The sequence below is a fragment of the Lagopus leucura genome, unplaced genomic scaffold, assembly GCF_019238085.1.
Source record: "Lagopus leucura isolate 7727_CA_CO unplaced genomic scaffold, USGS_WTPT01 Super-Scaffold_100004, whole genome shotgun sequence".
In the NCBI taxonomy this organism is placed as follows: Eukaryota; Metazoa; Chordata; class Aves; order Galliformes; family Phasianidae; genus Lagopus; species Lagopus leucura.
The window spans coordinates 2,201,890-2,228,736 of NW_024962264.1; the positions used below are offsets into that span (position 1 = coordinate 2,201,890).

Below are 26,847 nucleotides of genomic sequence, written 5' to 3' on the forward strand. Positions count from 1 at the left end.
GTTCACAGGCTACAGGCCATGGATGTCTGTGGCCTGCCTAACAGCGAAACAGCTGAAAATCTGCAAGAACTTGTCAAGTGCACTGTTTATAAATACTTGATAACAGCGTTTACAGCTCTGCAGCAGCACTCTTTTGGGTGGGAGGGGGGAAAGGAAGGTGATGTGAAACCTGCTTTGCCTTCATCTTCCTGAGAAGTCCTGCTTGGTGGAGATACATGCTGGTCCTTACCCTGGCAGCGCCCTCAGGAGCAGCCGTGAGCACATCCCTCCCCCTTGGGTTGCCTTCGTCTTCAGGGGCTGACATCATACAGGCAAGAGCCGCTTGTTTTCTCTGCGTCGTCCACCTCTACCTTAATGAGTGAAACGGTTAAGTGTTGGAGGGGACGAGCCTCGAGGAATGTGTCTTCCATTTGACTCAAATATTTCGGTGGATAAAGGGAGAGGGAGGGAGAGAGTGAGTGAGAAATGCACTTACATCACTAGGACCGCATTGAGTGTGCCTGAGCAGGTTAAGAGACAGACTAGAGTCTCTTTGCTTTCTGCAGGAAGCAGCAATGCCGTTTGTATCCTAAGAGGAATTTTTTATTTAGAAAAGGAAGCATTCTTTCTGCCCAGGAAATGGCTTTCCTTGTGCGTTGCTATGCCAACTGCCTGCAGCCATGGTCTTCCAAAGTAAGCACAATAACGTAATTATATCGGCGTATTGCATTCAGACTCATGATTCTCTGGGTTTCTGTGTGTGTTACTGTGTTGTATTTCTGTTGCCGGCTCTCCTGCTGGGTAGATGTGCTCGTCTCGATTGTGAGGAGCGGGCGTCATAAAATCCAATGTCCGTCAATGTCACGCCGCCGAGATTAATTGTGCAAACTTGGTTAGCTGAGCGGCGCACGGATCACTGGTCACTACTGCTGGTAGCGCTGGCAGCCAGGGGAGGAGGTCCCTGCTCGCATGCTCTGCCCTGATTTTGGGGGAGTGGAGGGTGGTGGCGGGGGGGGGCTGCGTGTGTGAGCGTGTGCTGTTGCAAGTGAAACAGGAGTATTAACAATGCTTGGCTGGGTGCTGGGGCTGGTTCCTGCACCCTGACTAACATAATACTCTATTAAGCCTTTTTGAGGGAGTCTCTGTGCAGTCAGCCATTTTAGCTTTTTTCCTCCTTTTTTTTTCTGCTTTTTTTTTTTTTTTTTTCTTCCCATTTCTCTGTCTCGGGGAATGGTTTTGTTCCCCTGGATGAGCACTGGATATGTAGGGTTTCATCAGGCTCTTTGCATCCTGATATGGTTAGACTTTCTGTGTTACAAAAATGGAGACTAACGCTGTCGTTTGGATTGCTTCTCTGCACTACAAGTGTGAGGGGTTTTTTGAGCTTACCCGTAGTGACACTTTCAGCTCCAGCTTGCTTCCCCCCCTCCTCCTCGTTTTAATTTAATGCTGTAGAGGGTGACTTGCCATCCGTAAGAAATTGGTACATGATGTGTAAATTCAGTTCAGCTTCTGTTTCTTCATTATGAAACCACTTGCAATCCCAGCTAACCATGGAGTTATGGGCCAGCAGGAGAAACATTCAGTAAGTATTGCAAATTCTGTTTGTTCTATCAATAACCTGTCTCAGGCGAGCTGCATGGAAAATTGGAACTGCTTGTTGTTATCCTTGTGTACTTGTCCTGGTCTGCAAATTTAATAGCGGGCTTTTCAGGGTAAGCTGTACCTGAGGTGGCGTTAGAATCTGTGTCTGTGCTTAAGGCTGTTTTTCAGCTTGGGAAAGGCAACTCTGTCGGTTTTTTGAAGGTTAGAAGTGCACTCGGGAAATATTGACATACTTTATTTGGTCGCGAAGCTATGAGTGTTCAGGTAAAATGACTGTGCATTTGTTGAAACTTTAAAGAGGTGTTTGAGCTTTGTAACAAGTGGTTTGATTGTAGCTGGTGGTAAGAGTAGATTTGTTCTGTGTAATGTGTGGTACGGGCGTGCTGTTGCCTTGTAACATGGCACTGAACATCTGTGGTAGGCTTGCACTGAAAATGCAGAAACTGTTAGTAAAACACGGCGTGAACAAAAGGCATAAGTACTGATGCTTTATAATTGATCCCATGAGTCAGCTACACCTTTGTCAGGCTTTAATCCTGTGGGCTGCCTGTGTTTATTGTTTGTTATAAATGCATTCATAAGCAGAACAGCAAACATGATTTAACAAGGCCTCAGGTGTCAGAAACCGGAAATCTAGGCTTGACAGTAGAAAAAGATGATAGAAATAGATTCTTATCACTTTGCTGACATTAATATCTTCATGGTAGATTTTACGTGGCTTGATGTAACTTTTAATTTCACTATTTCTTTCTTGTAACCTCTACATTCTGTGCTTAGTGTGTGTACGGGAGTCTGCATGGGAATGCCTACAGTATATTCAGGGTAGTCGTAAATAGTGGGGATAACGTGGTATCAGGAACTTCTTAAAGGAAGAATATTTTCACCACAAATTCAGCTTTGATTTTGTCTAGCAAACAGAAACCAGTCTAGAAACATTTCAGAACACGTCTAGTGAATTTATTTTTATGCGTGCAGCAGACGTATCACAGTTTCTTATTGCGGACTGTTTTGTTCCTTTCTCCTCTTAATTACATTCCGAGTATGAAGGAGTTCATGTTACCAAATCGTTGGTGTTCATGAAATATTTAGAACTTAATCTAAGAAAAAACCCACCACAACTCCACTTCTCCTGAAACACAAGTACTGATGAATCTGAAATAGAATAGGATACCCTGAATTTGCAAATTGAAATAAAACGAGACAGATGCATATGCATTCTTCTTGCTCTCCAGAGAAGGTTAACGAAAGTTTCTGGATGGATTCTTCTAACACAGCAAGTCTAATGTAAAATAATAAGCTTGTAAATGAGGGAAAAAATAACTCAGTAGCTTAGAGACCTTACATTCTAAACTCTGACACATTTTAAATGCATTATTCTGAATTAACTAAATCGCAGAGATAAATTTCACTCTATAGACCAAAATACCGGAATGATGAAAGGTAGAAGTTAATAATCGTAGTATAAGAAAATGAATTTGCTGTAAGAAATGCTGACATATAAATGAAAAAAAAAAAAATCATATTTTTGGCATAGAGCTGGCACACAATTGCAGATTTTGCATTAACAAAATCCGTAGATAAGGGCTCGTACAGTTTAAAATGAAACTGTTAGGACACGTGTAGCTCAGTCAAACACTACTTTGGCAATGAGACTTTCCATGCTTGTTCTCCAAGCAGAGGCTTTTTGTTTGGAACATGGAATTTGAGTTATTGTAGGGAGGGAAGACAAGTTCAGAGTTTTATGATATTGAGACTTTGTGTTGCTTTGCCAAAAAGGAAAACTGACTGAATTAATGGTTTTTGAGGAGAAATTATTTTCACGTTTGTATGTTTCCAGAATCCCTGAATCTTTTATTGATGTCTGATGGACTTGACTTCAAGAAAAGACCCTTACTTACTTCTGTGGCATCCCCACCTGCGGTCTTGCAGCTTGATTTGCTGAGACAAGCTGGAAACAAGTGCAGAAATCTCTTGTGCTGGGTTTCACGAAATTCTAAACTAATTGTAGTTAATGCTGTCAAGTTCCTAATTTAACACTAGTTTAATTGGCAGTAAGTTTACTGTTCTGTGAAGAATGATGTGCAAAATGACCATTATGTTCATGATGGTTGGACTGGAGGGAGGTGAAGTGAAAACTTACATTTCGTAGGTTAATTAATGTAAGAACTTAAAGATCGGTGGCATCCATGAAGAGTACAGGTCTTAGATATCTGTCATAAATTGGAAGGGATTGAGGCAGTGCTGCAGCTGCCCGTGTGTGCTGGGTGCTGTGTGGATGATGTTCCTTGAATTACTATCAGCTGCCCAGCAGCTATCTCGCTCCTCCTTTTCTGTCCTACATGTTGTTGGTGGAAATTTTACTTGGCATTACCAAATGAACATTTAAAAAAGGAAGACTTAAGGATGTGACTTGAGATGCGTAGCTCTTCCGTGACTGTGTAACGATTAACAGCTCATGAATTGCCCAGTACCTTGCCATCACTTATGAACAGTCTGTAAGAAAAGTTACGTTTTCACTTTGGGTACTATAGAAATTAAGTGTGCAAATAAGGGATGTGTTTTACCAGAAACCCAGTGACTCTCCTTTAGTGCTCACGTAGACACTTCAACCTTTTGATGATCTTGACACGTCTTGATTGCTGAAAGATATTGAAAGCATTAAGTCTTTGGCTTGCTCTCGCTGTGTGGTAGTTCACAAAGGTTTGTGACTCCGTGCTATGGGCCCCCTCACTCCCAACAATGAGGAGGAAATGAATGATATTTTGAGGAAGAGTCTTGAGTTGCAACTATGCAAATTTGGCTATTTGAATTTGGTGTGCAATAAGGGTGTTGATTGTGGGATGCTTTCCTCAGAAACGTGAAACGTTATAGCAGAAGCATAATTTTCTTTTTCTGGAAGGGATAATCAGTACTGTTTTAGAACTCAGAAAATAAACATAGCCAGGGATAGTTACTTGCCCTTTTGGGAAAGCATCACGCACTGCAAGGAAGAAAAGTATATGCTGAGCTTGATAAGCTGAACAATCCAAGATGACTTGACCATACGTGTGTGTGTGTGTGTGTGTGTGTATGCACACATGCAAGGAAAAAAGTTATATGAACAAACATATATATGAAAAAGCCTACCTCCAACTTGGTAGTAATCTGCTATCTGCTTTAGCTGCTGCTGATTTTGATCTTGTCTGTCTTAATGAAGCACACTACCTTGGGACTTGATGGAGTTGTGTTTTAAGGGACATCTGTTTTTGTTGCTTGTTGACAAACAAGATTTCTGTTTTATTCCCTTTGGACTGCTCTTTCCATTTCATTAGTGTATTTTGAAAAAGGCTCTCTCTGCAGACTAATGATGTAGTTGTGGATTTTATTTTTTTTTTAGTGATTAGGAGTAGTTATTTCTCTACTTCAAACATGTTCTTTAATATAGTCTTTAATTGTGCATGGTCACGTACAGTTTTTTCCTTAAAATGAATCTCAAGATGGATAAGCTTTGGTATATATTTGATGTTTTGTGTTAGGTTTGTTTGCTTTAACGGTCAGAATATGTTTATGGCATACTATTTAAGTCCTATTCAGAAGACAAAAGTACTGTTTTTTCCTTTTGTGGCTTTTTATGGAGTTTGTATCTATGGAGTTAATGAGATTCATAGCCGTGGCACGGAGTGACGTTCTGTACATTTTTCAGATAGTCCTAATGAAGTAAATCTTGGGCAAAATCTGAGGACAGAGTTCTGAAAACTTCAAATGTTTGTATATCAGTGTATGTTGACTTCAGTAAGTGCTCAAAGTATGGATTTTTACTGATTTTTCTGTATTTTGGCCCAGATCAGGCACCCATGGCCTAATGACTTTCTGAAAGGTTAATTTTAAGTAGCTTGCTTGGCATCATACCAGCAATCTGTGATAGTCTGGATAAATTCTTATTCTCCAGGACAGCATTGAAAGGCAAATTTTCTCAAAAGCTTATCATTGGCATAATATGGGTCATCTCATATGAGTGACAGTGGGTGCATTAGTGACCTGTACAGATGGCAATGAAAATGTCTTCGGCACGTAGTATATGTCATGCCATTTTTCTGTTACTGTACCAAGGCCTGGAGGCTGTACAGCATGCACGTTTTTGTGTGCTTGTGTTGTATATGTGGAAATATATAATTAAAAAATATATACTTTTTGAAAAGGTAGTGCAAAAACAGATTGTGTATGTATGTATGTTTATATAGATGTTTATAAATATAAAAAAAAAAGGCAAATAATTGGCTTTCTCTGCCTTCTTGAGAAACAGGCAGACCTTTTCGGGTCAGAATAGAGAGTTGACATCAGAATGAAATTTGGAAATAATGTAGAATCGCAGAATGATAGAATGGTTTGGTTAGGAAGGGACCATAAAGGCTATCAAGTTCTGGTCCCCTACAATGGGCAGTAACACCTTTAACTATCTCAGGTTAGCCAGGGCCCAATCCAACCTTGGCACTGAACACCTTCAGGGATGGCGGGTGCCACCCACAGCTTCTCTGGCATTTATAATCTTTAATTACCTAAGGCAGGGCACCTTAAATAGTGATATGCAAAAAATTTATAATGCCAGAGAGGGAGGAGAGATTTAGGTTGGATGCCAGGGGGAAATTCTTTACTATAAGAGTGGTGAGGTGCTGGAACAGCTGCCCAGAGAGGCTGTGGATGCCCCGTCCATCCCTGGAGGTGTTCAAGGCCAGGTTGGATGGGGCCCTGGGCAGCCTGGGCTGGTACTAAATGTGAAGGTTGGTGGCTCTGTTTGTGGCAGGGGGGATTCATGATCCTTGAGGTCCCTTCCAACCCTGGCCATTCTGTGATTCTGTGATTCAGACAAGTTGAAAAATCCAGCTAATATTGAGAGCTGTTGATAGCCAGCAATCAAAAAACAAAAAAACCAAAAATCCTAACCTCTAAAGAAAGAAAACTAGAAGTCCTTAAAGCCCTCAGGGTACCATTGGTTTGCTTCTGAAACTACAAGTTATAAGTCAGAGGACTAATAGAAGCTCTAGTACATAGGGGATATTAGAATGCTGTGCTAAGTAGGGTAGGGAATTATCAATATGCAAATAGAGTAACATGAAGTCCATTGTTACTTGAAGCATGCGTGTTCAGCTAAGAGAATCCTGTGCCTCAGTATCTCAAGCATCTTGCTCCTGAGAAGTATTTGCACTCCCTTGCAGAATTCTTAAGAGTTTTGATATGGTGGCATGGTTGTAGCCGTGTAGCCTGTAAATGTAACGGTCTAGCAAATGGACCTATAAAAATATTCTGGCAAGATGGAGTAAATTAGATTTTTGGAAGCTCCATCTTTAATTACCTAAGGCAGGGCACCTCAAATAGTGATATGCAAAGAAATGCCTGGTTTATAAGAAGATTAGAAACTGCTGTTGGTGGTGTTGCTTGTTCCATCAGTTACGATTGCTGCTGGTGCTACTCCAGCATGCAAGAGTGAGGGGGAAGTGTGCCTCATGGTCTGTACTCTGCTGCTAAGATGACCTGGAGCTTATCTGAAAAATTCTTCCGTATGTGATAGTATTACAGGTCTGCAGAACTGCAGAAGTAATTATCTGTGCCAAAAGACAGCAGCGCATGATTTAGCAATTAGAAATCACAGTTCCCTAATGCTCAGTTTTGTAAACTGGATTTGGGTAACATATAAACCGCCTTCTGACCATCAGTGCTCTGGGATACTGAGTGATTTTTGTGCTGCAGAATAATTTTTATCCAGCTTGGTTTTGTTGTTGTGTTCTGGGCTTTGAATTACTACAAATTAGTCTTTAACAACATCCTTGGTGTTTGAGAAGCTGTACTGAGCTCTCAGAAATACACAGCTCTGTGATTGTTATCTGAAATAAATACAAGGTTTTCAAGGTTTTGGGATATTCTTATTAAAATCTGATATTAATTTTCTGATATCCTAGTTGCAGTAGTTTATATGTAGTTAGACTTCTCTTCAGTTACTGTGATTGATGCTTTCTTATTAGCATTCTCTGCGCTTCATAATGAATAGAAAAGGACTAAAGGAAAAAAAATCACGACAGTAGGGTATTTCATGAGTTCATGTGGGATTATCCTGAAGCAGTGCTTCCAGTATTTTTTGTTGTCAGCGGTGACAAGTACAACTGACTGTGATGACCCCACGTGATGAATAGAGTCAATGTTAAGGATCTGAGAAAAATGAGAAAGATGTCTCAAGATTTGCCCTTGACCAAAGGGTCTTATACCTAATGCATTTCATTTCTGGTATTGTATTCATCAGCATCTGCAGCCCCAAAAAAAGAAAGAGAAAAGAAAAAAAGAAGTGTGGGTTGACTTGTACAGGTTTGCAGGCTCTGTAGGATTCTAACCATTAGTGTGCTTAACCTGTCAATCCGTCCCTGCAAAGTAACTGACACTTATACACTACTCCAGCAATGGATGGTTGGCTGTTCTTCCCATTTTCATACATTGCCAGTAGTTGGTTGGTTTTCTTTTTTTTTTCTTTTTCTTTTTTCTTTTTCTTTTTTTTTTTTGCTGTTCATTTTGAAATGCTGATGATTCAGCAGAAAAGCACAGGAAGAATAAACTGTACTGAAGGGTTACCTGAGCATTGCTCACTGAGTTGTTTGTGAAAGCTGATCCTACGCCCAGGAGCTGGAATTCATAACAGTGTTTGTCATTCCTTCCTAAATCTGTTATATGGGGATATGAGGAGGGTAGATGAAGGACGACAGATTGCAAAGCTTTTATGGAGATGATGTTGAAGGTAAATAGCCTTGTATTAACATATTACCTCACCCAAATGATGTTGATGTATAACCCTTAATATAACTAAGCGTATTGTCTGATTTTTTTTTTTTATCTTTTATTTTTAAATTGGAGAAGATAAGCATCTTAACCATTATATTTGGTGAAAAAAACTGGAAGATAGGGGAAAACCTTGGCTAGATGTAGTTTGTATTTTGCATTTGTGGTATGCAGCTGCTTAGGTGATGCTGCACTCAGCCTCTGGTCAAAAGGTGTCCTGTATTTTGGGTTGCTCTCATCACCAGCATGCATCTTGACACCATGAACTGACTTGACTGCACTTAGTTAACTTAGCATCCTCTACTTGGTCCAAACCTTAACGCAGGGAAAAAGCTGATATAAGGGCAGCAGTCTGCTTGTGATCTGAGGTCTCCATCACATTGGAGGATTTTTCTAAATGGAGAGTAGCTTGCTAAGCTAGCAGCTTGGGTTGGATACTATTCTAGCTGTTCTGGAGTCCTGTGTTATAGGCGGTCAAGTTGTTGTCTCCTGTAAGACACCATTCCTCTCAAAGCCAGACTGGAGCACCTTAGAAGGGTGTAAAAAAAAAAAAGTTGGCCTTTTCCAAAGTTAAGAAGTGTGTTGTGGCCCCTGGGGTGGGAGTGAGTGGGAGAATGAATGTTCCTCCTTGAGCTGGGAATGTTATCCTGAATTTTCTTTACGTGGTGTATGAGTGCAGGTTCAGTTAGGCACTGTAGCGACTACAGAAATCTTTGAAGTATTTGACAAAATGCAGACATTTTGCTTTAATGGGAAGATGTTTCTCTGCGCTCAAGTATATAAATACTTGCATGGATTTTATAGCTTATAATGGACATGGTGCTTCTCCTTTGGAATGGGAGCATGAAAACTGATACAACACTCTTCAGCCCAGGTTTCTCGGCTGGATTCAGCAATTTCTTTTCTAAATCAAAGAAACAACAAGCTCATGAGTTGTAAAGCTCTGTACTTGTTTGCATCCTATTGTAGCCACATTTAATATCTGTTAATAAGTTAATGCTAATGCAGTCATGAAATGAAGCTCCGTGTGGCACTTGTAATTTCTGATCTGTAGATAATTTAGTACTGGTGTCCAGGTGAACCCACTGCTGACGTTTGCTTGCAGCAGTGCATCTTCTTGCTAACTACAGCTACCTGATCCTCAAAAGTTTATGGGCAGCCTGGGAAGGGCCATCACAGTGACCCGGACCGTAAGCAGTGCTCTTATTCCTCAGTCTGTGATCTTTTACCCTGTGAAAGTGGAGTCTGTCAGCTTGTTTTCTTACTAGCACAGGTGCTCAGCACTAGGTCATTTGGATGTCAATTGGGGTGGGATTTTCTAGTTCAGAGCCCGATTCCAAACCGTGATTTTTGCAAGTAAGAAAAATAGATAAGAGCCTTTTTTCCTTCTGTGAAGAATGATTTCATAGAAATGACACTGTGCTGTTTTGTAGGTCTGCTCCCTTTGTGCATTTAGTCATGTTGGCTTTCTTTACAGTTAAAAATAGGCTTTCACTGTACTATGTGGCTGTTATCCCTGCAGAGTCAAGAGAATGGGAGCTGGATTGTGTTCTCAGGACTCCACCCATGGCATTGTTTCCTAAATTCCTATCCGCTGCTGCATGCCTGCCAACTCCTGAATGCAGTAGGACTTGCACGAGTGTCAGAAAGGTCTGATGGGAGACTTTCTGCAGGGGTGCAGCAGGAGGGGATGTGGCTGTGGTACTGGGACCTTAATTTAATCTTGGTAGTGGGATTGATGGCTTGGAAGTGGGGTGATGGAGAACATCATGCTTGAAAACTGGATGCATTCAGCTGTGGTCAAAAGTAATAATCAGACTAGATTTTGGGAATCCAAACTGTGGAACCTATTTTTCAGTTGACCCAACTACAGTTTTTGTTCTCCTGATTGTTATTTTTTTCCTTCAAGCTAAAAGTGCTTCAAAACTTGCATTGTACGGAGTCTGCCTCTGCTGCTTCCCTGATCAGAATACAGCTTGACCTCTAAATCTTCATTTATTCCTGATAGCAAGCTAGGGAGAAAAAAGTCTTTCAAATACTTGGCAAGCATTAGCCTCTCTTCTATTCTGTGTTGCTCAGGAAAGAGCCAGATGCCTTCCCGGTGTGTCTGTATTTTCAGTTTTGACCCACATTACTTGTGGATTGTTAGCTGGGTCTTTTGGCCTTTGAAGAAGTTGAAGATAGAGAAGTTCGTATTTGAAAGATTCTTATTTGAAAGATAAAAATCCTTTGTTTGTTCCTTCCCTTCAAATTCTTACTGCAGTGGAACCATGAGGAAAAGGAGAACAAACGCATTTAATGACCTAAGAGCCTTTGTAATGTGTAGCTTGAATAATTAACTCTGTCTGGAAATGGTGTCCCACTGCTTTTTTTTTTCATGGCAACTGTGAAGAGTGTATATATATATATATATTTAACAAAATCTTAAGTGTTGCAGCTGAACAAAACACAAACTAAAATGAAAACTATTTGTTTCTGCTAATTACTGTAGGAGTCTGTATACTGTGTGCATACTGAGTCTATGCACCTGCTGGTGTATAACTTCTGCAATTGCTTTTTATTGTCTGCCTCCAGGGATTTCTATTCTGTTTGATCTTGCTTGATTCCAAAGAATATGTTCTTTTAATTGCTAACAAATATTTTTACTTCCTAGTTTTATAAGGATTTCAGATAATTCATTTAGCAGTTTCCAAGATTCCTGAATACAGCTGGTATTCCTAAATAAATGGATACTAAAGCATTAGTTTGTTGCATATACTATGCATGTCAGCATAGTATATAGAAAATCTACTTATCTGTCTCTTCCTGCTGAAGGAAGAGGTTGTTTAGGTAGATAAATGTCACTCCTACACCTGACACTTCCATTATTATTATTATGTGTTATTATTACTTCTGTGGGGATGGCACTCCGAGAAAACTGAATTTATGAATTCCTGTGTTAGAGTAATGTGATGTTTTCTTGAGTGGAGCTGGGATTTTATCACTTAGGCATGCAAAGATAACACAGTTAATATAGCAAATGACTAAAAGGACTATGGCTTAGCCAAGACAGTTTGGATACTGTCAGCAATCAGTGGTTAGAATTTGGCTCTCAAATTCTCTCGTTATCACAAGGTGGCCTAATGAAACAAGGGACGTGCACACATGCATTATAGGTCTCTGTAGCTAATCTTCTGCTCAGTGGGAGAAAAAAACCAAAGATTAAATTTACTAATGTGGCTTAGGGGCAAGATATTGGTGGCAGGTGGACCGTTGGACTGGATGGTCTTGGAGGTATGTCTTCCAGCATTGGTGATTCCATGATTCTAAATGCATTTCTCTCAAATTCCTAATTTATTGCTATATTTACTACCTTTCTGCAGTTTGGCGATCTAAAATGTCTCTTCCTAAATAGGCATCAGTGAAATTGTTTGTGGTATCAGTTGAATATGTGTTGCTACATGGATTGATGTTATTTATTTATTAATATGCTGCTTTCATGCTAAGAAAGGAGTACAAGAGCTGATCTGAAGTTTGTGTGCGTTGCTGTACCGACACAAATAGATTTCTAGAAGCCACATCTGAATGTCAGCATTTTTTGCAGACTAACACGATCCTTCAGTTGAGTATTTCCTTGCTCTAAAGACGTTCTGGTTTTTAGCAGGTGCCGCGTAGTTCCTTTTAGCTGCATTGATAAAGATTTTTGGGAAACCATTTTGTTGTGAATGTGTTTGTGTGGGTATTTGGCAACATTTGGCAACATTTGGCAACATTTGGCAACATTTGATATTAGTGTATTGAATAGCACTTTGGCTGTGAAGTAAACCTACAGGTTGATTCAGAAGTCAGTGGACGTACTGTTAATGTACAGGAAGGTCTGCATTGAGTTGCATAAATAAACTCAAGCGTCTCTGCACAGGGATCCTGAATTTAGTGGAACGCTTATACTTAACTGGAGGTTCTCCAAAAGGAAGAAAAATAGTGGTTTTTTTTCCTTCTTCTGTATGATCACGTGCAAGGAGGACTTCTGTCCATTTAAATCAAATAGTCACAGTTATTTAAAGAACTTTAAACTTCGTTCTGTGCTTACAGAACAGATACTCCAGGGGTATTAGGATGGCATGTTACCATACACAGTCCTAAATGTTCGTGTCAGTGTGAAACATTTTCATTATTTTCTTTGGATACCATCAGAAGGAAAGCATAAGCAACGTGTGGGTAATAAAGCTGCAAGCATTGCTGCGGCATTCTCTGCCATTATATTGCCATAACGTAAGTACTGTTATAATTTCAGAGCGATAAAAGTAAGTAATGAAGCTGTTTGACTAGTAGGTTGGTGTAGCATTAAGAATCAGTGGTAAGGTAAAAACATTGTTAGGATTTTGCAGCATTAACCATGCAGAAAGAGAGAAGCTTATTTAAAAATAATCTGTTATCTAGCTGCTGTGCTATTTTTACACTACCAGAAAAACCTTGAGACATTATACGTACTAATTTCACAATGCAAATATGAAACCTTCTTACTCTCCATACATTAATCTCAAAGGGATTCTCTTTTTACTTTAGTATGTGCTGCAGTAACCTTTCTTTTAGAAATCTTCAAGTCAGAGCATCCTCATTTTTCTCCTTTTTGAAGCAAAATTATTTGCCTCTCATTCTTTCAAGCAATTTGTAAAATTTTGTTTCCATTTTTCGTTTAGGAATGCTCACTTTATGCGAGTAGGAATCTCCAAAATACAACTCTGGGAACACACATTTCTGCTCTGTCTTAAAAAATACTACAAGCATAATATTCTTATTAAGAAGGCTTAGTAGTCCTTCACTCATTTGTGTATTGAGGTATGCATCTTGCATATTACAGTTCTTCAGTTACTTTGAGGGTGAAGTAGAAGTGTGAACGTTGTATTGATGAGTGAGGAAAATAAAATAAGCTTCTGTGGCAGAGTAAGCACGTGGAAACAAGCAGGAGTGGAAGAACTGTATGTTTTCCTCCTATACCCTAAGTTATGGAAAAGCAAAGCCATCTTAGAAATTCTTTTTCTCATGAGCTGTACTGCAGTAAGCAAATATAATCCCTTAGTTAAAACTCCAGTAGTGGTGTTGATATGGCCACAGATAGTAATTTTGAAAAGCAAAGCAAAGAAAAAGCTGCAGAAAGAAACCTCCACCACGTAACTTCTGAATTCTCATGTCTATTTCATCAAATGTATTTTTATTTGGTATTTTATAGAGATATAACTCCACGTGAGTTTGAAATCTTGGGTTTACATAGAAACTCTTTACATATCTATATTTTTTAAAATAATTTTTCCTTGCAAGTTTAGAGAATACAAGTCTTTACTGAGAAACTGCAGGTAGTTAAAATCTAAAATGTAACTTTAATCATGTTGACTCTTGTGATTTTTTTTCCTCCTTTGCTTAGTCTGTTTCTCAACGAAAGTGAGAAAAACCGAGCTGGCTGCTGCTTTTTCTGCTTGGACAAATGACATGGACCTAGAAGGGATTTTCTGGGTCACTGGCTTTATGCAGTGGGTTGCACAGCATGCTCAGGACTTTCTCTAGCTTCGGTTTGAAATCTCCTCTACCACAGCTCCTGTCCAGTGTGGTTTTGAGAATCTGTGTTTCGCTAGGCAACAACTTTCTTTCATCTTTTTGCTCGTTTTGCGCTTGCATTGCATTTTTACTGTAAATGCTTCATTTTGTCCTTCCTATTTCTCGGTAGTGATAATATGCTTTCTCAGCTGATGCTAAAAGGTGCTTTATACACCTTCTCAAACTACTTCCTATGGTAATTTTGGTAGTTCTTTGCATCTCTTCAAATGTGTGACTTTAAGTTCACCTTTATTGAAAACGCACAGCTGGGAATGTGTGCAAGCTTTCAGGGAAAATCTGTCCTGGAGCCAAGGATAAGAGCTCCAAACTAATGTGTTTCTGGATGATGCATGCAGTGATCTCATTGGGTTCCTTTTCTGCTGCATCACCTTAAACAGTTCAGTCACCTAATCAGTTAACTGGCTGGAATTATTTTCATGATCATTTGTGACAGATAAATTCCTAGGCTGTGATTGTTTTGTTTGGTTTTTCTCTAATTGCCTGACCTTGCATCTTTTATACGGCACACTCACCAGCCCTTAGCTCCATGTAGGCATCGCATTGCTCTCATGGACGTGTCCTGCCCATCCTTTGTGCCATCCATAACCCTTCATGCTGTACCAGCAGGATTGTTTATGATGCATCCCCACCTCTATCAATTTCTATGCTTTTTACACCCCGCTTGGAAAGATTTACTGCTTGGTTTGGCCTTAGTTTATGTCTGTGATTGGGTATGAAACAAAATCAACACAAGGTGTAGGAAAGCCCTTCTGATGAAATCTTCAACACTTGACATTGCATACATAGCGTATGTTTTTAGTTTTGATTGAGACTCTTTTCTGCAGTGGTTTTCAAAGCACCTCAGTCATGTTTTAAAGCCAGAAATAAGGTCTGTCTATAGGTTCCTTCAGTTTTTAGCTCTGCTGGCCCTGGCATTTTAGAGTGCTGCTTAGGAGACCTACGCTGAGTCTGAATACAAGGTGTACTTGTGCATTCCATCATTTATGAAAACATAGTGCAGGATTTAAAACATTTTCTTTGAAAATATTTGAATTCACATTTCCTGTAAACGTATATATACACACACTATTCTTGAACCTTTTTTATTTCTATAATTTTAAACATAAATCTTTTTCTGATTTCCAGTGGAAGCAGAATTGGTAACCATGGTGTCTGATCCTTCCTCTTCCACAAGTGCACGTAGCAGGTCAAAGAGTTTAGCATTTACAGATCTCCAAAACTACAGAAAGTAGGCTGTTTAGTTTCTAGTTCAGCAACAGGCATTTGCAAATGAAACAACAAAGCAGCCACGAGACCAAGTATTTAGAAATACCATCAACTGGAACATGTATTAGATTAGTATGGAGATCAATTATTCCCAGGAGACAAATCTCTGCAAGGCCAGGCTTTATTAATTTTGTCCTCCACATCTACTGCAATTAAATAACAGGAGCTTTTGCTGAAGTGAAGTGGCTCATTAACTGGACAGAGCAGTTGGTCACTAGGTGACCTCTTTTCAGAATTATCAACTGAGCTCACAGCAATGCAGAAATGTTTGCATTCCTGAAAGTAGGATACTTATTGCTGTATGACCTAGCTTAACCATTGTCAAAGCCACTGAGTTTAGTGACATGTTTAGAGTCTTTTGCTTGATGGTCACAGGTACCATTCTCTACCATTTTACCTACAGAGCAGCATGGTTTTTGTTGAGACAGTGCATTTTTTTAAGGGAGATGATTAAATCACTGTGGTATTAGAGTGATTATTTATTATTATTATTATTATTTCAACTTCTTTTCTACTCTTCCACCTTCAAGATATTCCAGATGAAAAATGGGATGTAACGCAGTGGTCTGCAGTTGTAGCTGAGGCCTCTTTGTCTGTCAGTTTCCATTATTTCCGCAGTATCTTCCCAATTTTAGTCAGTGTTTGAGGGAAGCTGTTAGCTTGTAGGTAGCTGTGGGCTGTACGCAGCACAGACTCCAGGATTGCAAATAGGAATGCTTGCTGAGGGTAATTCCGAGCTGTCTGATGCAGCATTACTCATGTGCAAGGCTGAAATGCTGGAACAGAGATCTTGCTTTTTACCGTCTGAGCATTAGTTCAGTGTGACAAGGAGTAGAACCCTACGTAGACTTCAGATGCTTTTTAAAACAGAAAGATTGACCAATATGAAATAGCCAATGCTATTAATGGAGTAAGACCTGCAAATCCTACCTCCTTCATTCTGCAGTGTTTCAGTTCAGCTCTGCCGCTTGCGAGAGAATGTTAGCAGATAGAGCAAAAATCAGAATTGCACATCTTTTCTGTGAGGTAGATTGAAAGAATGTGCACAGGGCCTGAATTACGGCGGTTATTCTCTGCAAAATCAACGTGGCTGCTAAGACAAGGTGAGGCAACATGACCTAAATGGTGTGAGAGGGCAGGACTTCTGTCTTGTGTGCAGCTGAGGTTCAAAGAGTTGTCTCTGTGTGCATCTGTATCCACAGTCAGCAGTTGAGGAATATGTTCTTTATTTTGATTCTCTGGGCAGAACTGCTCCAACATTAAAAACAACAGAGCCAGCGTTTTAGAAGTACCAAATTATCTTTTGTTGCCGAATGAAGAAGTTACACTTTTTCTGAGCGAGACAGAATTCTGAATAAACTTCTGAGTAAACTTCTAAGTTGGAATACTCTGATCTTGCAGAACTGCTGCTTCAGACAGCAGAATTGTTGCTACTGAGTAGAGTAGATTACAATGCTTTGTGTCTCAGAAACCTGACCAGGAGCTTTGGAGAATTATATCCTCAGTTCAATATGTTTTAGTTCAAATCCACTACACTTTTTTTTGGTTTGTATTCTTGATTCACAGTCACTATAATATCTGTGTGATACTCTTTTTCTTTCCTCATACGTTATTTGAGTTGATGCCAGTAAATTTGTTTGCCAAAGGAATAATGCTTACGTGAAGTTTCCTGCAAAAGATGCTTGAATGTAGAACATTATATTGAATCTGTGGCACTAAAGCTGACAAAAAAAGGCTAGTCTTACAGACCTGGTTCTACAGCAGATAAGGCAGTTAAGTTAAAGAAGCATAAGCATGTGTTAGTGATCCATTTTGTACATCTCTTTTGAAAAGGATTGTCCCTGAGAGCTTTTCTCTGTTCCCCTGACACCCATTTACATTTCACCACCTCTGTCCCTGTGCAGAAGTCAATAGTCCTCCAAGCAAGGGATAATTATGTTCGATGCATTAAACGCTCATAGGATTAGCTGCTGAGAGCTATGAGATGTACATTAAGTGGCAGGCGTTGTGTCTTTTGCAAGGGAAACAAAATGAAGTTCCCACATGTGCTACATCTTGCTCATTCTCTCCCTGAGACCAGCAGGGCACGTTGCATTGCACTAAGCCCCTGAATAGTTTTATGGGGGAGTACTTACAGAAAAGTATTAGTGCAGGAAAATTCTGACGAGCTTGCCTGACAAGGTCCTTGCAGCTCTGTGTTGCTTTCTGCTGTTAAAGCGGTTCTGTCATGGGCTTTGCATGTAAACGGTCTGCTTAACAGGTTGCACAAATGCAGTATCTTCAGAACGCGCATTACGTCTCAAATGTTGTACTCGAGATGAAGAATGTTTTTAAGAATAAGTCTGCATGAGCTTTGAGTCACCACTTCACACAAAGATGTCTGTTTGATTGGGGGAAATATCTGGATTCAGGATGCGAGAGCTACTTTTGCATAAAGTGAACAGTGCACAAAATTCATCGTTCAACTCAGAAGGTTCTTGTTTCTTCTCTTTTTATCATTTAACTTTTCTCTTGCTCAAGTTAGCAGAGAAAATACATAGATACTTCAGATTTTCCATCCCACCCCTACATAAAAGGAAATCTTGCTTCTGTGTTTAATTTAACTCTGTGCTGGACATGTCAGCTTGCATCACGTCCTTAGGCAGAATCAATAGAAGTTACTTTATTATTCTGTAATTACTTACATTGACTGCTGTGTTTTCAATTACTGAACCATAAAAAATTGTTTTCCTTGATGTCTCTCTTGATTTGAGAAAGAATTGTGTTGAAATAGCGCACAAATAGCGTGCTGATGAATGCTTAACATCAGTAGAAATGTTTCTTACTTCAGTCATTAGATAGGACAAATGTGAGTGTATCAAAAGAAAAAGCATAAGCAAATTTACAAATATTTAATAGAAAATTAAGTGTTTACATCAAATAGCCAAATAAGATGTTACTGTATTGATAGGAATATAAAGAATGCCGGGTTTGTAAGCTGGACTACAATACAGTGTAACTTCTGTTTTCAGTAGAGGAAAATGGGAAAGACTAAGTCATAGCATTTAGTGCATATGATGGTGTTTATTATTCTCTCATTAGTAAGAAGGCTTAAGATATGCATTTAGTAACAGCATGTAATTACAAGAAATACAAGTGTATTTCATAGCACTACAGTGTCTTTACATTATTTTGTTTGGCAACAGGTGCTACAAGTGCAGAGATGGTGTTTAGAGGCTAAAGAATTAATGTTTGTATTTATTTAAGGTCAGAAATTGTAAGCACGTCATAGAGGAGATATTTTGTGTTGTCTCATGTTCTCCATGCTTGCTTTGCATACCTCGGGTTGCCTAATTACCTGAGGTTCCTTCCAGCCTCTGCAGTTCTGTACTGGTTTGTTCAGTAGGGTGAACCCAACGAGCTCAAGTGCTTGATAAGGAGGAGGATGAACCTGGCACAGTCCCTGCAGTGGCACGTAGTCATGGCCTCTTGTTAGACAGAAAGGCGTGTTGGAGAATAGGAGAAAGTCATGATGTTCCTAAAATAGGAGGAAAACATTCAGAGCAAAGTAATTGTTAGCTTTGCATGCATGGAATGGTGACTCATTCTGAGGGTGGAAGTAATAAAACGCTGCTTTTAAGATAGACAGTTACGATATGGTTTAGGATATGCATGTTTCAACATGGAGATACAGCTTGTCCTTAAGAAAGTTTCCCAGAATTGTTTTTTTTTTTTTTTCCTTTGTTTTATTATTTTCAAGCAGTAAATGCTTGAAGTTCCCAGATCCTTTCTCCTCCGTTTTATCTATGTGCATGTAAAGCACTGAAATGCGTTCCTCTATACATGCACGCTTTCCAAGAGCTACAACTGTGTGCACTGTTTTAAACTTTCTTTTCCCAGCTGTGTTATACCGTAGTATTTTTCACATCCCAAACGTGTCCCTGAAAATTGGTTAGCAGGACAGTTACCTACTCCTTGTCGTGTCTGTTAATTATTTAATATAGCGTCCATGTCATATTTTAAACTTATATTTACTGAAGAATGAATCATGCATTTATTTTTGTAAATTAGTCTGCCATGTTTTTACTCCATCTGCTAATTCATCCTGATGCTGTGTTTGATAACAAAGTTCAGAGTCACTGTAAGTTGCTGGCTTCAGCAGAGCTGTAGTTTGGTGTTGTTGCAGGGATAATTATACAAAATACACAAGTTGCATTTTTCCCCTTGTTACTTCGAAGGATTCCTTAAAAATAGCCATGTTTTAACAGAAATGCAGTGAAGGATGCACAAGGTGCCCTTTGGCTCTGATGGCATTGGTAATGCCTCAAGTTCCTCATAGTTGATGCTGCATGGAGAGAGCAATGTGCCCTTAGGTTTTCTCATATTATGGTAGGATCCAGAGGACAAGTGCTGTGTGTAGCCTGTATGCACTTACAATGCTACAAGGCAACCCTTACTCTAAATGCTAAAGGCAGTCTTAAAGCTGTTGAATGGAATGCGAGTTGAAAACAAGCATGAGTGCTTACATTTCACAAGAAAGAGATATTCCAGAACACTACAAATAGATCCATAGCAGTGAAGCCTTCCAAAGGCAGGGATTGATGTTCTTAGTCATTTCTTGACTGGGTGTAACAGTGGAGATTGCTGATGTTATTTTCGAATCAAGTTCTCTTTTTTTGCTGCAAGTAGGAAATTAAGTCTGAATGCCCTGGTTTGGGCCAGCCAGCTTTGTGCAGGTTGCTGGCACTGCTCAGGGTGTTGAAAGCTGCGTTTTATTCTTGCGCTGCTTACTGAAAACTGTTTACCCAATGTCATCCTCTGCAATAGAAAGGGCTGTCAAATCTTATCTCAAAGATTTAGAGGCACGCTTTTTTTGTTGTCATCAGTACCTTTGCTTTTCCCCATGGTGTGCAGCTCTGTCTGTTAGATAATTTAAAGAGGAGTGTGTGACTAAGACAGAAATGCATGCGCTTTGCACTTCTCACACACTCTTTGTTGAGCTCACAATTGAAATGTTTCAACCTCCGCACTCTTTTATTTCCTCTCTCACACAGCTTCTCACCTTAACTTGTTTGGGGGTAGGGCAGTTGAACTGGGTGTCGCTTTTGGGCATGTTGCACAGTGATGGAGTATTCTGCAAAGATGTGAGCATGTGCTTCCTGCTTGTGAATAGTCCTATTTGATTAAGATCAAAGTGACTGGCTGGGCTGCCCTAAGTAAAATGCCTGCTTCTGATCTGCTGCTGTCACCACTTGGCAAGCCCATCACATGCGGCATGGCTTTGACTCTGGGAGCTGTTCTGAGACCAGTAGTCACCAGACGTTCAGCTGATTGTCTGCAGCTAGAATTCAGAAGGCTTGCTTTTAACTTGCCTTGTTTTTTATCGGTTGCGGTGCAATCTCCTGCCTCTTCTATCCCCTATGTAGGAGCAAAACAACGATCCACTTAAAACTCTAATTGCAGTCATTATGCTAAACAAAGATGGGCTTCTTTTTCTTTTAGACGTACTAACTGGCTTTGCTTTGATGTAAGGTTTAAAAGAATTGTTATTGCATTGATTAAAAATAAACGCAATTATTAGTGACTTGGAGACGTTTGAAGGGCACTGAGAAAAACAAATGTGTTTGGCTGAACTCAGGTCTGCCCATAATTCCTTTGGAGTTAGTTTATTTGTAATTGAAACAGTTGCTACTTCCTGAAATAAAAATCTTTCAAGATAGTATTGAAAGATTTGAAAAATCTTTCAAAATATTATACTATTTTGTGAGTTATCGTTAGGCGACGTGTGTCCACGTGTTAAAATAATATATAGGATTTGCAAATATCCCTGGAGTACTTTAATTCAAGGGACTGTATTTTCAGAACCAAGTGGAACGTTCAGTGACGTGTCATAAAAACCATGGAGGTTCACTTCCTCCACATCCTATGTATAGAATATATTCTGATTTTTAGAATGATCTGAATTCAAGAGGCACCTGGATGAGGAGCTATGTGATATGGTTTAGTTTGTGGCAGCAGTGGTGAGGAGAAGACTGTTGGACCAGATGATCTTACAGGTCGTTTCCAACCTTGTGATTCTAAGATGATTCTATGAATTGTGATCAGAAATTAATACAATGGCCTGAATATCAGCACACCCTCTGTAGTTTTGTGCTGATTCAGACTGAAGGAATGAAAAAGGCAGTAGCAGAATGAACAGATTGGAATAGGAAGTGCCAGTCAGTCAAAAGGCGACTGAGGTTTCTGGCTGCCTGTGGTTTCACCACACATCCTGAAGTCAGGGTTCTTTCAGGGCACGTACTGTGAGCAGCCTTATGTCAGGCATGCAGCTGTAAAACCTTGCAGCACCTCTGACTGTATCGAGCCAGTCATTTTCTGAAGCACAGCCGTTCTTATGACTTACAGCTGACTTTCTGCCTAACCTTTCCTACTGATTGACTTATCCTGTCTTAATGTTAGATGAGCTCTTAATTTCGTTTCCATCCAAGGCAAATGGCGGTTGTGCCAAGGTTGCATTAATAACTGACGTGGGTGGACAACTCTGCATTGTTGCTCTGTTGAGATGTGCATCTTCCTTGTCTGAGTGGAAGCATTAAAAAATGAACAAAGGGATTTTGTTTGTTTGTTTTTGTTTGGTTTTTTTCCCCAATTATTGAAGCATTTGTTGCATGTCAAACTGATAGTTTAACGTACTTTTATTAGTGATCAAGGGAATGAAAGCTTTTTGGGGAGAGGAGAAATAGCTTTTAAAGGTTTATTCATCAATCTTTCCTTTCTGCGATCCGGTAGGGTTTACAGTTCTTACAGATTTTGATGGGAGCTGAGTGTGTAAAGCAATTGTAAAGTATATGTAACAGATCTTTGTTAAAAGATCAAATGCACCATTTTGTTTCATTCTTCAGCAAAGCACATTAGCAAACTCATTTCAGGATTGCAGCTCTTGGCTGGTGTATTGGTTTTTCCATGTTTCCTTTTTGCCACCATATTCTTTCACCCAAAGTAGAACAGGCGGTTCAGTGGCTTGGATTTTACTTTACTTGTCTGTAATGCACCCTGTCTACTTTGGAAGCAAGAGTTGGTCAAATCCAGAACAGTCTTTGCTGTAATTCTGTGGCTTTACTCACTGTTAATCCTAGTCTAAAGGAAACCATTGATGTTTGTAGCAGTGTAACATTCACATGAAGTTGAATTCTACCCAAAGTACGGAGTAAGAAACTGGAGTGCTGGAGTGTCTTGGCACAAAAATTATTGCTTCAATCACATTTGTTTTCAGACTTTTTTCTTTGCATCTGTTCTTGTATTTCAGTGCCTGCATTACGTTGCTGACCCCTGCACCAATGTAAAAAAAACTGTAGAAATGTTATGCTTTATCCTCAGACCCCAATGGTTTTCTTAGTACCGTTGGTACTGGCAGAGAGTAAAGCGCGACATAAATGATTTAAATTCATTTGTCTGTCTGTCTACATCAAATTGTAATGATGCTTTTTCTGCTCCACCTGTAGCTTCCTGCAGATTTCACAAAGCTGCACCTTACTGACAGTCTCCACCCACAGGTGACCCACGTTTCATCCAGTCACTCAGGATGTAGCATCACAAGTGATTCGGGAAGCAGCAGTCTTTCTGATATCTACCAGGTAAGCAGCAGCCTTTCTGATATCTACCAGGTAAGACTGGAGTGCACTAGTTGGGAGGTGTTGACAGTGTTGATGAATCAATGCCTGGATTACTGTGTATTGTCAGTTCTTGTCTGAAGAAGTGTCTAACAGATTTCAAAAGACAAATTTTGGTTTGAATCAGCATAATTTGAAGATTTCATCACTTAATATGATGTTGCAAAACGCAGCAGGTAACGTGTTGCACGGTGACATGTATTCCCTTAGTTTGTCACCTTCAAGTCAGCAGTGTAGGCATAAATAGTGTTTTGCAGTGTTTCAGGATTCCACTTTGTGAATTTTGTTTGCATTTTGTGATTTTATTTGGAGAGGACATGTCCTCAACTTCAGTTCGGAGATCCAATACAGCACTTCTGCAGGGCTTTCTGGTAGGACTTAAAGCAACAAAGGAGCTCTGGTTCTGATGCCAGCCTCACCTTTTCTGAGCATCTATTTTGCCGCTTGCAGAACAACTGCTGTGATTTTTGCTGCTACTTCAATACGACTTTGGGATCTGTTGACAAGAAGTGCCCTGAGCTGGCATTATGGTTAAAAGCTAGATCAGAATTTCAAAATTAAAGATTTAGAATGTTGTAAAGTATTTTTCTGAATGATGTATCCGTTCTGATATGGATTGGCTTCACGCTCTGAAACATACTTAAAAGAAAACATTCTCAGTGAGTAGAATCTGCCTTGAGGGATGAATCCCATTTCTCCACCCTTTGGAGACCCAGTGCTAGGAGTGGTGAGATTTCAGGTTGTTACTCTGCTGGGGGGAGGCTCTTGTTGCAAAGTCCTGTGCTCTCCGTTCGGAGTAGCCTGAGTTTTGAGGCATTTAACGTGCAACGGATCCTAAAGGTGTCTAGAATGTTTGAGGTGCACATGCTTGTTATGAATATAAATTAAAACAAAAATTAGGTAAAATAATTTGAGGAAGTCTAGATCCTTCTCTTGATATTTTTAGCTCTTGCCACATCCTCTAATAGGAAACCATAGCAATTTCTGAAAAGGCAGATAAAATTTAATTTAAACTGATCTATCAAAAAGCTGTACTGTGGAGAAACATGAGAAAAACACTGCTTCTTGTAGTCGCCAATTTGATACATGACTCCTGTAGTAAGTTTTGTTTACAAAAATGGAGTCTTCAGGATGGTAGAGAGAGCTACTGATTTTTTTTTTTTAAAGTATTTACATGGAGAATATTTACTATTACAGTATACCAAAAATAATTTCAAGTCTAATTAGAAAGAGGACACTTTGTCACGTGCTTAAAAATATTTGCTGATTTTTGTCAATTTTAATCTTCAGTTAATTCCTCATTTAAAAAATTCTTGGCACAAATTTATTGTAATCTGTACATTCACACAGTGCCCGAGAATTTATTAAAATAACCTACGTCCCTGCAGGCATCAAGTACTATGAGCATTTATTGTGGAATATTTTGTGTTAGAACATGTACTTTAGTCCTATAGTTTGAAGAACACCAATAAAAAAACATTCATGGCCTCTTCAGACTTTTTTTTTTTAAATAAATCATGAAGCTGAATCTGTAGATGCTTTCAGTGTTGAGCTGAGATCATTTCCTTTTAAATATTAATGCTGTAACTAAATTTGTTTGTCAGATGTTGCACATGAAAGAGCTTCTTTTTAAGATAAGAATTATTTACCAAAATAAAACAAGTAATCCTTTGTCTTTGGCTCACCTAAGTCTCAAAATACATTTCAGGTGCCCATCAGTAAGGCAATTAAACGCTGGAACTTTTATTTTAGGAAATCAGACTCAAAGAGTGACTGTAACGTGGCTGCAGAGGAAGGGGATGCAGAGTGTTGGTAGCTTGTGTGCAGGCTGGTGTTGTCCAAGAACAATACTTTGCTTTTGCCTTGTGTTAGTTGCAGCTTCTCCTGTTTAGTCATGTATCTCTTCCTATACGCTTTTTAAATGCTTCCTATCCCTGACGTGTTCATCACCAGCTGATGATCCTGCTCAGAGAGTGTGATTTGAGCCTGTGAATGTGTGGCTTCCCCTCTCTCTCTTGGGAAGGCATTGTGTTGTTGGCGGTCTTTCCTTCGTCAGCCTTTCTTTACCTTATCCTGTCCTTATACTGGGGGCTTCCCGTTGGCCCTAAGCGCCCTCCCATCTGTCCCAAACTCTCCCAGCAGTAAAGGAAGTGGGCAACATCCTTTCCACGACCCTCCCAGGATGCCTGTAGCTCTAGGATATTGTCAAGATGTCAGCTTTGTTTTCCCATGAGTCTGATACGGGTCCTCTTTGAAGCAAGGTCTGTGTAGGATTTTCATGGCCCCTTGCCCTCTTGGCAGTGCAGTTGTAAGAAAATAATTGGACAACCTTGAAGTTGTGTAAGATTTGTATTTTTGCAGTAGTTCAAATTGATTGCAATGTGTATTATAATAATTGTATAACACACAGTTTCATATTACAATTAGTTGTAGGGGTTGAATTTCATAGCAGTTTATTGATATTGTAGTGTCAGCATCCTTGGTGTTTTGCAGTTTATACTCTGAAAAGTAAAAAAGGAATATTTTTGCTAATAAACATTCATCGTTTCACTTTTCACTTAATAAATATCCATTGTTTCACATGTATGCTAATAAACATACATCGTTTTTAGCCCTTTGACTGTGATAATGAGAATGATTAAAAAAAAAAACAGAGTGAGATATTTTTGAATGAGGCTTGTCTGTTTCCTTTATTAACTAGAAATACAGCATAGATGAACCTACTTTTGATCTGCACAATAGCAGTCTTGTTTTTTCTCCACTGTTTTTTTCTTGCACATTTACATATTCTGTGTTTTTCTGTCACAGAGGGGCATTCATTCTTCAAAATTGATGTATTTCTTTTCACCTTAAAAAGTGGAACATTTCTCCATTCTCTTCCCCCTTAAGTGTGCATTAAACACGTCACAGCCACAGCCACAAGAGGACCCCACTACATCTGGGGTTGGTGTGGCCTCATCTTGAATATTGCCCATGGTTCTGGGACACCTTCTGATAGACCAGTTTTCTCAAAAACCCAGCCAGCCTGGCCACGAACACCTCCAGGATGATTCTCTTGAACTGAACTGTTCTGTTCTTTCTTTACCAAAGTAAAGAGTGTGTGTTTGGTGTGTGTGCAGGCATTGAGCAAGGAAGTGTTTAACCCTGAGAGCTGCTTGATTGTATATAAACAGACTTGTTGAATGAGCACATGTCCCCTTGACCTCTTCTCACCTGTTCCTTGACAGATATCCAAATCAGTTGGAGAAGGAGACTGTAAAAGCAGTCATCTTCCTTAGCGGTTCATGTTGTCCATCCCTTCTCATCTTATGTTCATGTTACCTCCAGAAAAGTTGGATTTAATCACTTTCCTCGCAGTCGAACAAAACCAGCAAGGTCTTCATTCTCCAGTCTGCCAAGTTGGGCCAAATGAGAATGGCAGTCTTTCTATTTACATTTTTCCCTACAAAAATCATTCAAGAGGCTATCTGAGGAAAACTTAGTGCGCTTTTACTTTTCATATTTCTGTCATCATTTTACTGTATCTACTTAATTAACTTTTACCACTTAAATTCAGAACTTACTTTGGTCTCGGACGCAGCGACTGAAGCAAGCATTTTTGTATTACTTCATTATTAATCTTAATAGGCACAGCTTAGAAATAGGTAGGTCTCTTCATGCATTGTAAGTGAAATAACACTTCGCCTCAAGGTTGAGAATCTCAGCCTCCTGAGTTTCTTGTTGGTGATGTGACAAAAGAAATCCCAGGCTGTCACTGTTGCATGATTCCTTTGGAAGCTTCAGCAAATTTTTTGTGACATCTTTTCAACCGTGCAGAAAATTTTCATCACTACTGGTATTGCGATTTTGGAGAGACATTCTCTTGAGTTTAAGCTGCAACCAATTTTTCATACGTAAATGTAAAAAGAGTGCATGAGAGTAAAGGACACAACATGTACCTATGACAGCGTATAGCGTG

General features: G+C 39.5%; 1 protein-coding gene across 4 annotated transcripts in view; it reads left to right on the forward strand.

Moving 5' to 3' along the window:
• The window catches only part of RAPGEF2 (Rap guanine nucleotide exchange factor 2), a 172,635-nt gene that overhangs the window by 105,317 nt on the left and 40,471 nt on the right, over positions 1-26,847 (forward strand). For 3 of the 4 annotated variants that reach the window (XM_042870479.1, XM_042870480.1, XM_042870482.1), the window contains one exon: positions 22,722-22,853. In XM_042870479.1, coding sequence (XP_042726413.1) covers positions 22,722-22,853 — 132 coding nt within the window. The remainder of the gene's footprint in view (positions 1-22,721; positions 22,854-26,847) is intronic. The other variant, XM_042870481.1, reaches the window with a different exon arrangement.